General features: G+C 41.7%; 1 protein-coding gene across 4 annotated transcripts in view; it reads left to right on the top strand.

The window, feature by feature from the left end:
- Positions 1-15252, top strand: part of LOC125447831 (uncharacterized) — a 145231-nt gene that overhangs the window by 17981 nt on the left and 111998 nt on the right. For 3 of the 4 annotated variants that reach the window (XM_048522601.2, XM_048522602.2, XM_048522603.2), the window contains exons 5-8: positions 2817-2942; positions 3896-4021; positions 5982-6433; positions 8279-8393. In XM_048522601.2, the coding sequence (XP_048378558.2) occupies positions 2817-2942; positions 3896-4021; positions 5982-6433; positions 8279-8393 (819 nt within the window). The remainder of the gene's footprint in view (positions 1-2816; positions 2943-3895; positions 4022-5981; positions 6434-8278; positions 8394-15252) is intronic. The other variant, XM_048522604.2, reaches the window with a different exon arrangement.

A 15252-nucleotide genomic window follows, 5' to 3' on the forward strand; every position in this document is an offset into this window, starting at 1 on the left:
AGTTTCTTAAATCCACTTTTAAGTTAGTCAGCAGGCAGTCTTCAACAATGTAAGTCATTGTTTGGACTGCTTCACAACTGCAGCCTGGATGGTCGTGACAACTCAACTGGTGTTAGGTGAATGCACAAGGGTCTTACCCAGCCCAGCCCAGAAATAATCTGAAAGGGCCCACTCTAGCCATGGGAGATTTAAAGTCAATGGACAAGCGGTATTGAGTGAATTTTGGAAATTTTTCTCATGCCAGCCCTCTTGCTCTAGGACCCCAGCTACTATTTCTAGGCATGGTAGGAATAATAGGAAGGCAGAATACTGGGTCAATGGAAAGATTCTTGGTAATGTGGATGTGCAGAGGGATCTTGGTGTCCATGTACATGGACACCCTGAATGTTGCCACCCAGGCTGATAGTGCTGTTAAGAAGGCTTACAGTGTGTTAGGTTTTACTCGGAGAGGGATTGAGTTCCAGAGCTGTGATGTCATGCTGCAACTGTACAATACGCTAGTGTGGCCTTGTTTGGAATATTGTGTGCAGTTCTGGTCACCCCATTATAGGAAGGATGTGGAAGCATTGGAGAAGGTGCAGAGGAGATTTACCAGGATGTTGCCTGGTCTGGTGCACAGGCCCTATGAAGAAAGGCTGAAGGACTTGGGTCTGTTCTCATTGGGGAGAAGGAGGCTAAGAGGGGATTTAATAGAGACATATAAGATGATCAGAGGATTAGATAGGGTGGACAGTGAGAGCCTTTTTCCGAGGATGATTACTTCAGATTGTACGAGGGGGCATAGCTACAAATTGAGGGGTGATAGATTTACGACAGATGTCAGAGGCAGGTTCTTTACTCAGAGTGGTAAGGGCGTGGAACGCCCTGCCTGCCAATGTAGTTAACTCGGCCACATTCAGGGCATTTAAACAGTCCTTGGATAAGCACGTGGATAATGATGGGATAGTGTAGGGGGAGGGGCTTAGATTAGTTCACAGGTTGGCGCAACATCGAGGACCGAAGGGCCTGTTCTGAGCCGTATTTTTCTATGTTCTATGGTCGGGCTTAACTACATGGGATGAAGCGAGGAAAGCAAGTTAAAACAGTTATTGAACAAGGGTTGCTTGGGTCAGTGTAGACCTCTTCTAGTAGCTTGCCTGCAGCATTGTAGTCCTGAAGTTTAGTTGCTGTATAGTTCTTTTCCTTTACTTTATAGTTTTAATCCCTGAATTTAAATCAATAATGTGCATTTATTCGGCGCCCGCAATATAGTGAAATGTCCCATCCTCCTTTTTGGAGTATGAATAAACAGAATAAATTTGAAGTTTTGGCATGTGTAGAAGCAGTAGGATTGGTGATTGAAAATTTGGTTAGAAAGGTAGATTTTAAAGAGCGTCAAGGTTTAGGATTTTGATTTTAAGCTGGAGGTGCAGCTGCCATTGGCGGAACAAGAGAATCCGGGATGTTCAAGAGGCCAGAATTGGAATAAATCCTAGTGGGCTGTAGGGCTGGAGGATATTCTGGAGCTGGGGTGGGGCGGGCAACAAATAGATTTGAAACTGAGACATTGGACCAGGAACTACAGGGATTAGTGAGCACAGGGATGAAAGGTAAACACGACTTTGAGAGAGCTAGGGTATAGGTATTAGCATTTTGAATGAGGTCAAGTTTACAGTGGATCAAATGAGAGAGGCTGTACAAGAGTGCAATGAAATAAAAGCAAAGTACTATGGATGGTGGAGATCTAACATTAAAAGCAGAAAGTTCAAGAGAAACCCACCAGGCCTAGTGACATCTGTGGAGAGAAAAACAGAATTTTTTCATGTCCAATTTCAGTTTCCTGCCTGTTTCAGTCTTCACAGATGCTGCCAGTCCTGCTGAGTTTCTCCAAAACTTTTGTTTTTATTTGGTGCATTGGAATAATCAAGTCTAAAGCTAGTAGGGGCATTCGGGATTTCAGTAGAAGGTGATCTGAGTCAGTGGGTGAACCGCCTTGATGCTGGAGAGGAAAAGTGGTTGAAAGTCGAAAGTCAAATAGTATAAGCCTTCAGATGATAACCAGTAAGAAGGATGCAAGTGGACGGCAAAGGAAGATAATTGCTGTGTTTCTTGTTAACCCTTGAGGTTTATTGATTGGAAAGAAACATGAAAGACTGTGTATTTAATATTAGATTGGGCACAGAAAGGGAAGGGAAGATTTTGAAACAAAAAAGAAAATTTTAAAACTTAAATGTTAAATATTTCCAGAAATTTTAAAATATTGAGTAGTGAGACTGCGCACTGATCGAAAGGTTGGCTGTTATTAACACAATTTTTTGGCAACATTTAAATGACAATATACTTGCAGTAACAGGTTTAAATTTTTTTGTGTAGGTTTTAATGCTGCATACATCTAAAGAAAAAAATCAGAAGTTATAGTGGAGTGGCTGGACGTTAACATCAAATTTAGATGTGTTAATTTAACCCCGTGCCATCTTGCTTAAAGTTGCTGCATAATTTAACCATCAGCCTTGTAAGTTCTGGCCCAGTACTTTTTTTGATTAGGGGTTTTCCTCCTCCCTTCCCAACTTCAATGTCTTTAGTTAGGCCAAGTAGCTGTTACTCTTGGAAGAAAAGTAAACTTGGCCATGTTGCTTCAGTGCGCTTTTCGAGTGGCTGAACTGAAATCACAAGTCTATAAACACTGATCACTGGCATAAGTCCATATTTCACTTCTGTACCACCAAAATTGGTAATACTGTCTTTTAAAATATTCTTAAACTGAGCTAAATGACCCTTTATGATTTGAATATTTTGTAATAATTTTTTTGCTAGTATTTTTCCATTATCTTTTCCAGCTGGAATAAAACTGAGTGACCTCCAACTCGCTGAATGTATAAATGTGGAGCATTTAGGACTGACTTCCATGCAGAATGTTGAATTGGTTTCCTCTTTTCCTGTAAATGAATCGCATGGGATTCGAGGTGAGGATTTCACTTATTTTTTTAAAATTTCTGTCGGTAAGAACTGACCTTCAACTTACTATTGGGTCTATTGCTGTTTAATCTAGTTTGTGTGATCAAGGTGGGGAATAACACTGATAGGTATTCCCGTTGTGTTGACCAGGTTAACTGACTCCATGTATTTATAATTCCACTGGAAATGTTCGCATGGTGGAACATCTAACAGAGTCAGATCATGCAGGCCAGTAGTTTTGGTGACCTCACATTATGGAACCTTGAGCCACCTATAATTTTCAAATTTAACTTTCCCATTGAATTGGCATGTATCACAAGCTGCTGATAACCAATTTTTATCCACTAATAAGGTGATACAACCAATGTCTCAGTCTTTCTATGTAGCCATGAAACTGAAGACAAATCAATAAGCAAAGAAAGAAAAAGTGCCAGCAGACTGTCTGGGCCTCACAGTCAGATCAACAGATTTCGTTGCCTGTAGTTTAGCTGCACTTGCTGTAGATGCTTTAAGAAGGCAGAAATGAAGGAAACTCGACATGGCAGAAGATTGGTGAAGATGTCTTTTATAGTATTTGTGATCAATAGTTTAAGCCAGTCCAAACTTGAACCGAGTGAAATGTTTAGTTTTGGTCTTGAGGTCCTTGGTTATGGGTGACCATTTACATGCCAATCTTTAAAGACTTGCTTTACTGTATTACTCAGGTATGGTATACACCTTGATCTGAGAAGTTGCATTTTTAGCATGTTGATCTGCAGCATCAGGACCCCCTTATAATCTGAATATGCACTGATTTTCACTGCAGTTTCTGATTACAGTATTACTTTTCTAGGCAAATATTTTGACAGAATGCTGGAAGAAAATCCTCAAGGGCAGGGTTGTCAGGTGAGGGTATGCAGAGCTGTGCCCCTGACTTTCCCTTATCAGTGTTTAAGCATCTTGTGACTTTATTTTCTTTCAGAAACTGGGATTCCATTTATCTCCCGGACAGGAAAAACAAATGATCTCACCAAGATTAAGGGCTGGAAACACAAGTTTAACCTGCAACCTGGGTCACCCGAAAACAAATCGAGTCCGTCACCTTCAAGTAAACAAGAATATTTATTATGTTTCAGAGATAGTAGGAACTGCACATGCTGGAGAATCTGAGATAACAAGGTGTGGAGCAGGATGAACACAGCCGGAAGGCTGACATTTCGGGCCTAGACCCTTCTTCAGAAATGGCGGAGGGGAAGGGGGCTCAAATAAATGGGGGGGGAGGCGGATAGAAGATGGATAGAGGAGAAGATAGGTGGAGAGGAGACACAGGTCAAAGAGGTGGGATGGAGCCACTAAAGGTGACTGTAGGTGAGGAGGTACCCTAACCCTAATGCAGGGCAGCCCAATGGTATCAATGTGGACTTCACAAGCTTCAAAATCTCCCCTCTCCCTACCACATCCCAAAACCAGCTCAGCTCGTCCCCGACTCCCTAAACTGTCCTTCCTCCCACCTATCCCTCCTTCCCACCTCAAACCCCACCCCCATCTCCGACCCACTAACCTCATCCTGCCCCCGTCACCTGTCTGTCCTCCCTGGACTGACTATCTCCTCCCTATCGCTCCAGCTACACTCACCTGTACTGGCTCCATCCCCACCTCTTTGACCTGTCTGTCTCCTTTCCATCTATCTTCTCCCCTATCCATCTTCTATCTGCCTCTTCCTCTCTCCCTATTTATTTCAGAACCCCCTTCCCCTCCCCCATTTCTGAAGAAGGGTCTAGGCCCGAAACGTCAGCCTTCCTTCTCCTCTGCTGCTTGGCCTGCTGTGTTCTTCCAGCTATACACCTTGTTATCTCTACTATGTTTGCTTTTTTTTGTGATTCACAGGTGTGTGCATGTCTGAAAAAGCACAAGAACTGAAAAAACTTGAGTTACTAGCCCACAATTAGTACAGAGGAAAATCCTAAACAACTTTTATGGGACCTTGTGATTAATACTTGTGAAAATGTTGACTAACTAAGCCAAACTTAGTTTGTGCTTAACCTTTTTGTGAATGAGTTTTATTCTATTCCAATAGACCTACTTTCACCTCCTCTTAGAAGTTTTATAGAGTTACTGCCAGATTCACTCTGCTGGAGGGCCAACCTTGTTGAATCGTTGACTGTGTGGGACAGGTTCAGTATCTTTTCAGATTGCACTGCTTTTCTGCTAATGTTTCAGAAAGATTTCAGATATTGGCTCTGGTTAACTATTTCATTTAGAAGACAATCACATGATCGATTAAAGTAGAATGTTATGTGGAATAAAGAACATACTCAGTGACCCAAAAGTTCACCTGTGCTGTAACTATTATACGATCCTACAAATTATTCTTGCTACTTGAAGTTGCAGCGTTGGTCTTTAGGTATATAAGTATTTGATTGTGCTGCTTTCCCAATTCCAGAAAGTTCCATTGGTAACAGAGTTTCTTCAAAGAAAAGTAATTTGTTATTTCAATTCTGATTTCCCTGAATAAAGAATGATGCTATATTGCATAGAGATTTAAGAAAACAGATCTGTCCAACTCTAGCCTCCATCAGCATTAAAAGTTGCTAATTCTGATTTTGAAGTAATTAGTTTGCCGTAATCTGAACAATTTTTTTTACCAATGCCTGTGTGAGCCTTAGTGGGATTTTCTTTGCATTTTTTGACTGCAAAAGTCTTCCATTTGATTTCCACTCAGAAGTACATCACACTTTGATATACTTGGATACTCCTTTGTACACTTTTTTCCCCAGTTTGCATTATGTGCCAAAAACAGCATTGACTTTCCTGTTACTTCCCTGCATGATCTGCCCCACTATTTATTTGTGTGTGAGAGAGGGGGAGGGGGAGGATTTAAGAGGTTTTACAAGCAATACCACATTTTGAAAAAGAAGGCTCCCTGTTCAAAAAATCTCCCTCTCTCTACTTTGTCTCCTTTTAACAAAAAGCTGAATTAGTAAGATTGTATTGGTGGTATTGGAATATTTCAACGCTATTGCCATTGGTTATTCTGTTTCTGAACTATCCCTCCTTTTTATTAATAGGTGTCAGCCCAGCAGTTATTAAAAATAGATCAGCATTTGTTAGTGACTTGCTTGATGAGTATCTGGAGAAAGAAGGGAAGATCATTGAGCAGTCACTCTTGTATGACAATGAAATGCCAGAGATTGGTTGTCAAACTCCAACCACGTTGGACCCATCATGCAGTATACAACAAAACACAACTCGTTCACCTGACTTTGGTGCACCACTGAAAAATAGATCTACGCACTTGGAAATGTCTCCAGTGTTAGAGAAACATTTTAGTGTCACAAACAAAGGCATTTTCATCAGAGATATACAAAGCACCAGTGTGGATGTGAAAGCTAAGTGTAGAACACAGAAGAATGACAATTTGACAGCTAAAAGGCCTAAAATGCCCAGTCAATATGACAATACAACACAATTAGCCAGTAACAATAAAGACTCTGCAATTTGTGCCACAGCTCCACAGAAGGTGAGACTTCGGGTTATAAAGTCTAATTTCCTCTGTTTCCTCAACAGTCTCCGACAATGCCCTTCCCCAGGAAATAGTGAGAAAATTTGATTTCCTCACGCCAGCCATCTCCGAATAAGATCTGAGCATTGGAATCTGAAGAAGTCATATGAAACTGAGCATGAGTTCAGTTTCTCTCTTCACAGATGCTGTTAGACCAGCACTTTGATTTCTTATTTCCGACATCCATATCCGTTTCTTTTATCAGATTGAGATTTGTCTTTTTTTTTGGTGTAATTAGGTGGCAGAGTTTAGAATTATTTTGAACAAAATGTTTCACTTTGAAGACATTCAGTAGTGAGAATTTTTGTAGACATCGTTGTTGACTATTTGGCATTAGTCAGGGTGGAAATATTTGCTGTCCATACAGCAAGATATCTCTGCCTTCATAATGTGACTCCAGCCACAAAGCTTGTAGGAATAATGACTTAATAGAAAATGTATCCTGAGAATATCACCTGACTTTAATTTTGATGAAAATATACAATGTAAATGATATCTGTAGAAGGAAAGCAGGAAATTAATTTAATGTAACTTCTTGATTTACAGGCTTGTTCTAGTTGTAATACCTATACTTGGTGTCTCATTGGATGTTTTCAAGGCCTTTCCCTTCTCCCGGTTGCCTGGGCCTTACAAATATAGGCTGCAAAGTTTTGGCTACAGATGTGATGCTATATTCACTAGTTATGGAATGGGTGTTGGGAGAACTGTTGTGGCATAGTGGTAGAGGTCATATCTCAGAGCTACATAAATCTGGATTCATGTTCTACCTGCTGCAGAGGTGTGCCATAATGTTTCTGAGAAAGTAGATTAAATTTATCTTCACTTGTTCTGCACGTATGCACATGTTGAAGCATGCAGCAGTCCCATGCAATCGCTAGCTGCTGGGCCACATTTGTTTTGTGGTCTGCCGGAATCTGTTTTCCATATCTTTGTTCATTTTTATAGTCACTCTTCAGTTTTTTTGAAGGGGCTTCTCCTTTATTTCTCACTGCACTTCCGCCACCTATGGTCTGTGGGCACTACCTGTAGGGAGGCTAGGTCCTTCTGGGTCTGTTCCTAAGCCTGGCCGAAGTGGCCATTAACAGATCTAAACAGCAGGCCATGGAGGACATCATTGTACCTGACTGCCTGCACTCTTTCACAGTTGTCTGTTGAGCAGGAGCAAGTGGTGTTCTCTAGCACAATAAAGACTTTTAGTCTATGCAGTGGCCATGGATCTCTAGGGTGCATCATCACCTCGGCAGTGTTCTTTTGATTTGGTAAGTTTATGTTCACCTTTTATATCAGTTTCCAGTAATCATTAGTTTGTATTTTTGAAAACGTGTCCCATAAGGGACCGTTTTGAAAGAGTAGAATGGGCGTTGCAACAATGGAACAACTGCAGTGCTAGTGGCAGGAGATAAAAGGATAAGGCTGTCAATAAATGTTTAGTGATCTGTATTAATGGAAATAAAGAGAACCAGTAGAAGTTTTTGAAATTACTATTTAGTAATAGATTATTTTCAATGGTGGCAAACAAAATACTGTAAATGAGCATTACTGCAAGAAATAATACAGGTGGCAATAGAATTTTTGAATTAGTGTTACTGTAAGGTGGAACCCATTTGTTGACTTAACTGAGCATTGAACATTTGAAGAATATTTAAAAGATATGGGGTTCAGATGAAAGAGATTTCTGGGTGGATGATTCTGAGTAGGAGCTAACATCAAACAAGTGACTGACTTCTGTTCTTAACGATGCATGAACTTGTTTTCTGTGAGGTGAGTTTTGTGTAATGATGGTTTTTCTATTGTTTCTCCAAGAAACAGCTAAAACCAGGTTCTATGTATCTTAAGGTTGTTCCCGTGGCATCAAGTCCTAGTGGAAGGAAGAAATCCAACATTTCACAAAATCAAACTGAGATGATTTATATTTCAGGTAAGGGCAATGAAAGAATTTTTTAAAAAGCGAAGAACTACAGATGCTGGAAAACAGAAACAATAGAAAGTTGCTAGGAAATCTTGGCAAGTCTAACAGCATCTGCAGAGAGAAAGCAGTTAATTTTTCAGGTCCAGTGACTTGTTTTGAAGAAGGGTGACTGGACCTGAAATGTTAACTGTGCTTTCTGTCCACAGGATGCTGCCAAACCTGAATTTCCCCAACCGTTTCTGTTTTGGTTTCTGAAAACTAGAATTTCACAGATCCAGAAATCCGTTTTCTTGAATTGGTTGTGGTTGTTTTTAAATGTGCGATTAAGAGTAGAAATGTTGAATATTCAGCTGTCTCTTGGCTTGGTCTTGAAGATTTTTTAAAAATTTTTATTATTTCCCGAGATTTGCTCCGAAGGAGAGCATTTGTATTTCATCCCTAATGGCTCTTGAACTGAGACCAACTCGAGTGCATGTTGCTTCGAGTCTGAAATTGCATTTAGGCCAGACTGAGTAATGGTGGGAGGCTTCCTTCCTTTCAAGATATTAATGAAGGTATCACATGCACGTATGCAGTTGAAACACCCATGAAACTATCATTGATACCAGCTTCATTTTCCAAATTTATTAATCTAATCTGACCACTCGTCATTATCATAGACTTGTAAAGCATAGCAATAGGCCCTTCAGCCAACCGTGTCTATGCTGACCAATGGGTGGCTTGGTGGCACAGTGATGAGCATTGTAACCTCACAGTGCCAGAGCCTCAGGTTCAATTCTAGCCTTGGGCAACTGTCTGTGCGGCATTTGTACACATTCCCCATGTCTGAGTAGGTTTCTGCTGGATGTTCTGGTTTCCTCCCGTCGTCCAAAAGTGCAGGTCAGAAGAATTGGAGATGGTAAATGCGGGCTTACAGGTATTGGGTTGGGCAGTAGGTCTGTGTAGCATGCTATTCAGAGGGTCACTGTGGACTCGGTGGGCCAAATAGCCTCTTTCCACACTGGAGAGGCTCTATAATTCTGTAAACGCCAAATTAATCTTGTTTATCTATATTTAATCCATAGCCGATTATGCGCTAGCATTTTAAGTATTCATTGAGATGCTTGGATGTTGCGAAAGAACCTGTTTTCACCACCCCCTCGGACAGCACATTCCATATTTAAACTACCCTCTGGATGAGGAAAAATCATTCTCAGATTTCGTCCTCCTCTAAACCACTTGCTCCTCATTTAAATTTGTGCCCTCTGTTGTTAGAAATAGATGAGAGATTCTCACGATCTGCTCTCTGTGGCTCTCCAAACTTTCATATGTCAATCAGATCCACCCCATCAGCCCCTTTACTCAAAGGAATACAAGCCCAGCTTATTCAGTCTGTCCTTATAACTAAGACATTTCAACAGAGGCAACATTGTGGTGAATCTCCTTGCCACCCTATTCCTGTGCATTCATGTCCTTCAGATAGTCTGGTGACTAGAACTGCACACACATTCCATCTGTGGCCTATCCAGTGTTTTAAAGACATCCTTCTGCCTTTATTCTATACCCTGATTACTGAAGGCAATCATCCTGTATTGCCTTTTTGACCAGCCTATCTACCTATGCTAACAGCTTCAAGGACCAGTTGACGTGTACACTATGGTCCCTTTGTTCCTCAGTTTTCCCTAGCCACCTACCATTCATTTTGTACTTCCTTCCCTTGTTAGAGCTCCTGAAATACACCCCTCTTATCAGGATTAAATTCCACCTGCATTGCACAGTCCCAGCTTACCAGATGATCACTGTCAGACTGTCACCCAAGACCATCCTTCTTGCTATCAGCATGCCCTAAATTTTCATGTCATCTGCAACCTTACTAATTAATCCTTCTACATTCACGTACAAGTTGTTAATGCACAAAACTAACAGCATGGGTCCCAGCTTTGATCCATGTCATACACAACTGGTCACAGGCTTCCAATTACAGAAACAACCTCCACCATCACTGTTTGCCTCCCATTAAAAGCCAATTTTGGACCCAGTTTGCCAGCTTGCCTTGCATCTCATGGGCTTTCACCTATTCGACTGGCCTTGTAAAAGTCCTTGTAAACCATGCCAATTGCACTTGCCTCACTAATATACTTAGTCAACTTTTTTTCAAAAGAAACTTGGTGAAATTAGTCAGACATGATCTCCCTCAAACACATCCATGCGGACTATCCCTGATCAAGTCTTATGAACAGCAGCAAAGTCTGATGTACCATGTTGGGTTTTAGCCCAGTGTGGGTTTTCACGGGAAGGTATCCCCAGTGCTATGGAAAGCGAGCCGCCTTGGCCAAGCCCAGCTTGAAGCATCCGCAGGCCCGTGGCTTGAGAAAGGACTGTAATGTTTCACATTTTAACTTTTATTTCTTCATTTTTCTACTCTTTATGCTAAGAGATATAGTGCTGAACTTTTTAGCTTATTTCTTTATTTCTCTTCTCTATTTTTGTAACTTGAGATTTTGTAGCTAAGATGCGCTGTGTGGCTACATGGTACTCTTGTACCCCATACTTGAGTGCATGCAACTGTAAAACCTAAATGTAAATCTAAATCTAAATCCCGTGCTTCAGAATTTTTCCAATAACTTCTGTATCTTTGATGTCAGACTACCTGGTCTGTAATTACCTGGCCTACTTCTGTTGCCGTTCTTGAACAAAGCAAACCATATTGGTTATCCTGCAGTCATCTGGCACTTCACCTGTGACCAGCAACGTATTAAAAATAATCACCGGGGCCCTAGCACTCTCCTCCCTTACCTCATGTCCTTGGCTGGGATACAACTCCGGGGATTTTTGTTTGCGAAAGCATGTAATATCTCTTGCTTATTGATTTTAACGCATCTAATATCTCTCCATCCCAGTTGAAATCCTGGCTGCAATGTCTATCTTCTCTGTAAATACATATAAGTATTCATTTCCGACCTCACCCATGTTTGCCTGTTTGGTCTCTAATAGGTTCCACCCTTCTCTTTATAATCTTCTTACTGTTAATTTATTTGTAAAAAGCCCTACGATTTTCCTTGATCCCATCTGCCACATGTATTTTGTGGACCTTTTTTGGTCTTTGTGATTTCCTACAACCTCCCATATCCTTTGTACTCTTGAAGGGCCACCCCTGTTTTTAATGCACTGCACCTGACTAATGCTTCCTCCTAAATACAGAAAACAAAATAACTATGGATGCTGATAATCCAAAACAAACTTAGAAAACACTGGGAAAATCTTAGCAGGTCTGGCAGCATCTGTAGAGAGAAAGCAGAGTTAACATTTCATGTCTGGAGAGGGGCCACGGGAATTGTTCCTGCACTTTTTCCAACGCCTTCAGATCTTGCATGAAATGTGGTGTTCAGGACTGGACACACTCGTCCAGTTGAGGCCAAACAGTGTTCTGTAAAGTTTACCTGGATAGCAAGTTTCCTCCAATTAAATTCTAGGAAGCCTGAAGCCATTGTTTTCAGTTCCTACTCCAAGGCCTATTGCTTGGATGCTAACACTTCCATTTTCCTGGTAACAGTTTGCAAATAAACCAGACTGATCGTTGTTGCAAACATCTTATTTGCATTATCACTAAGACTGACTATTTGCATTTCTCTGACATTGCCTGCCTGACTCTACCCCTATCTGAGGCCATCCATTATCTCTCTAGACTCTAATTCAACATAACTCTGGCTGATTTTCCACGTTCCACACACCTAAAGCTTGAGATCATACAAAATGTAGCTATCTATATGCCAACATTTGCACCATCTCATTTGCCATCACCCCAACCTCCGTTAACCTGTGAAGCAACAATTTGATGTTAACATTCTTATCTTTGTTTTTAAATTCCTCCACTGTCACTTGCATTCGTACTTAAGTAATGTGATTCAGATCTCCATTCCCAGATTCTTGAGCACTCTGGATTTTAGTTGTCTCAACCTTTAGGTATGAAATGCCTCCCTATGCACACTATCTATCTAATTTTCTTTGTTCAAGATGTTCCTTTAAACCACCACATTGATCAAGTTTTTGAGTAGCTGATCTACCTTCTTACATGATGTAGTGTCAAGTTTTATTATATAGTACTGTGCTGTTAAAACATTGAAGACAGCCAAATCAAATCAGATTCTCTATCCAAATATTCACAGTATGGTAAAATTAAAAGCACAATGATCTTGCCGCAACAGTTCCTAATCACACTTTTTAAATAACTAGGACCAGACTTTGTGATTAACCCATCTTCAGGGCGGTATGGTGGCTTAGTAGTTAGCACTGCTGCCTCAAGCACCAGGGACTGGGTTAGATTCCACCCTTGGGCAACTGTCTGTGTGGAGTTTGCACGTTCTCCCTATGCCTGCGCAGGTTTCCTCCAAGTGCTCTGGTTTTCCCCCTCAATCCAAAGATGTGCAGGTTAGGTGGATTGGCCATGCTAAATTGCCCATAGTGTCCATGAGTGTGTAGATTAGGTGGATTAGACATGGGAAATGCAGGGTTACAGAGAAAGGATAGGTGGATGGTTTGGGTGGGGTTGTGGACCAAACAGCCTGTTTCCACACTGTCAGGTTTCCTTTCAGAAAAGACTGATACCAAACACCAAGTTAACGAAAGAACTAACAATTTCTGAATAATGCATTAGTTTTAGCAGAGCAAAGTTAGACCATAAGGTAACCTAATTAATGTCTATGATTTAGACCTAATCTTTGATTCCAGCTCAGCACACTCTCAAAGGCAAAGGGGCGCATTTAAGGGATAAATCAAAAGAAAAAATAAATGAAATGTAACTGGTTAGTTCACTCAAGCGGACTCCACAATCTGTAACATCACAGGCAAACAGGATTGTGTCTTGCTTGGTTTCTGAAGACACTGAAACATGCAGCTAGCTTCCACTAAGTTCTGTGGAATATTCACTTGATACTGTGATGCTATTCTTCAAACGTCCAGTAAGTTGATAGTAGGAGAACAACTAGGGAGCAGTCTCACATCAGTCCTGTAGCTTTTGCATGCACAGTCCTTCTGACTTTAAAAGGTTCAAAATCTAGTTCAACTTTGGTTTCTCCTTGTTAGCTAGCTGCCTCCCTTTTGAGGCTTTTCTGTTAACTTTCAAATATCTGCCATCTGTTAGAGCATATTGCACCTCTCGAACCAAAATGTTTAGAGCATTCTTTGATTCTTTTTCAATCTTCAGTTAATTTCCATGCCTGACCTTGTAAGCAACTATCAGTTTGTTTCTAAAAAGCGGGCTGCAGCTCACAATCCAAAGTTCACTTCAGGTCTTGGCTCTCAATTCAAGCTCCAAACCAAAAATGGTAACAAATAAAACTAAAATAATGAAGGTCTCAATGACTCCTGTGTACTTGGTGTGTTTTGTTACACGTTTACAGCAATAACTTAAAATTGTATAGAATGTGAAGTCTGAATTGAAGCTTAACCTGAAATTAATAAAGGGGACTCCCTCAAGGATTTGTCTGTATTCTGTGTTGGCTATTTGCCATCCAAGCAGGAACATTATTCGTCTAGGCACTAATTTATTATTGAACCAGAACCAGAAATTTGATTTGAGTCTCTACATTTTCGGCCACCAGGAGTAGAAAATTTTGTTCCTTCACATTTCCCTAGATGAAGCGATATTGAGCAATGGTTATCAAGTATCTTTGACCATAGATGCCTAGGGTAGAGTAAAAGACCCTTCAGACCACTCAGTTCTGACCGCACCCCACCTCCCCACATCCATAAGACACATTCCCCACTGATTACCAGCTTCCCACATTTATACAGACAGTTCAACCCATATTAATTAATATGTCCATCATCTGTTGCCTTATTACATGAAGTCTTAGTCATTCCATCAGACCATTTTAGTTGATAACAGCAAACATATAGAACGAAGATAATGAAATGTGAAGCTGGATGAACACAGCAGGCCCAGCAGCATCTCAGGAGCACAAAAGCTGATGTTTCGGGCCTAGACCCTTCATCAGAGAGGGGGATGAGGTGAGGGTTTTGGAATAAATAGGGAGTGGGGGCGGGGAGACGGACCGAAGATGGAGAGAAAAGAAGATAGGTGGAGAGGAGAGGATAGGTGGGGAGGGGATAGGTCAGTCCAGGGAAGATGGACAGGTCAAGGAGGTGGGATGAGGTTAGTAGGTAGGAGATGGAGGTGTGGCTTGGGGTGGGAGGAAGGGATGGGTGAGAGGAAGAACAGGTTAGGGAGGCAGAGACAGGCTGGACTGGATTTGGGATGCAGTGGGTGGAGGGGAAGAGCTGGGCTGGTTGTGTGGTGCAGTGGGGGGAGGGGACAAACTGGGCTGGTTTTGGGATGCGGTGGGGGAAGGGGAGATTTTGAAGCTGGTGAAGTCCACATTGATACCATTGGGCTGCAGGGTTCCCATGTGGACTTCACCAGCTTCAAAATCTCCCCTTCCCCCACCGCATCCCAAAACCAGCCCAGTTTGTCCCCTCCCCCCACTGCACCACACAACCAGCCCAGCTCTTCCCCTCCACCCACTGCATCCCAAATCCAGTCCAGCCTGTCTCTGCCTCCCTAACCTGTTCTTCCTCTCACCCATCCCTTCCTCCCACCCCAAGCCGCATCTCCATCTCCTACCTACTAACCTCATCCCACCTCGTTGACCTGGCAGTCTTCCCTGGACTGACCTATCCCCTCCCTACCTATACTCTCCTCTCCACCTATCTTCTTTTCTCTCCATCTTCGGTCTGCCTCCCCCTCTCTCCCTATTTATTCCAGAACCCTCACCCCATCCCCCTCTCTGATGAAGGGTCTAGGCCCGAAACGTTAGCTTTTGTGCTCCTGAGATGCTGCTGGGCCTGCTGTGTTCATCCAGCCTCACATTTCATTATCTTGGATTCTCCA

Source organism: Stegostoma tigrinum, chromosome 39, assembly GCF_030684315.1.
Source record: "Stegostoma tigrinum isolate sSteTig4 chromosome 39, sSteTig4.hap1, whole genome shotgun sequence".
NCBI lineage: Eukaryota > Metazoa > Chordata > Chondrichthyes > Orectolobiformes > Stegostomatidae > Stegostoma > Stegostoma tigrinum.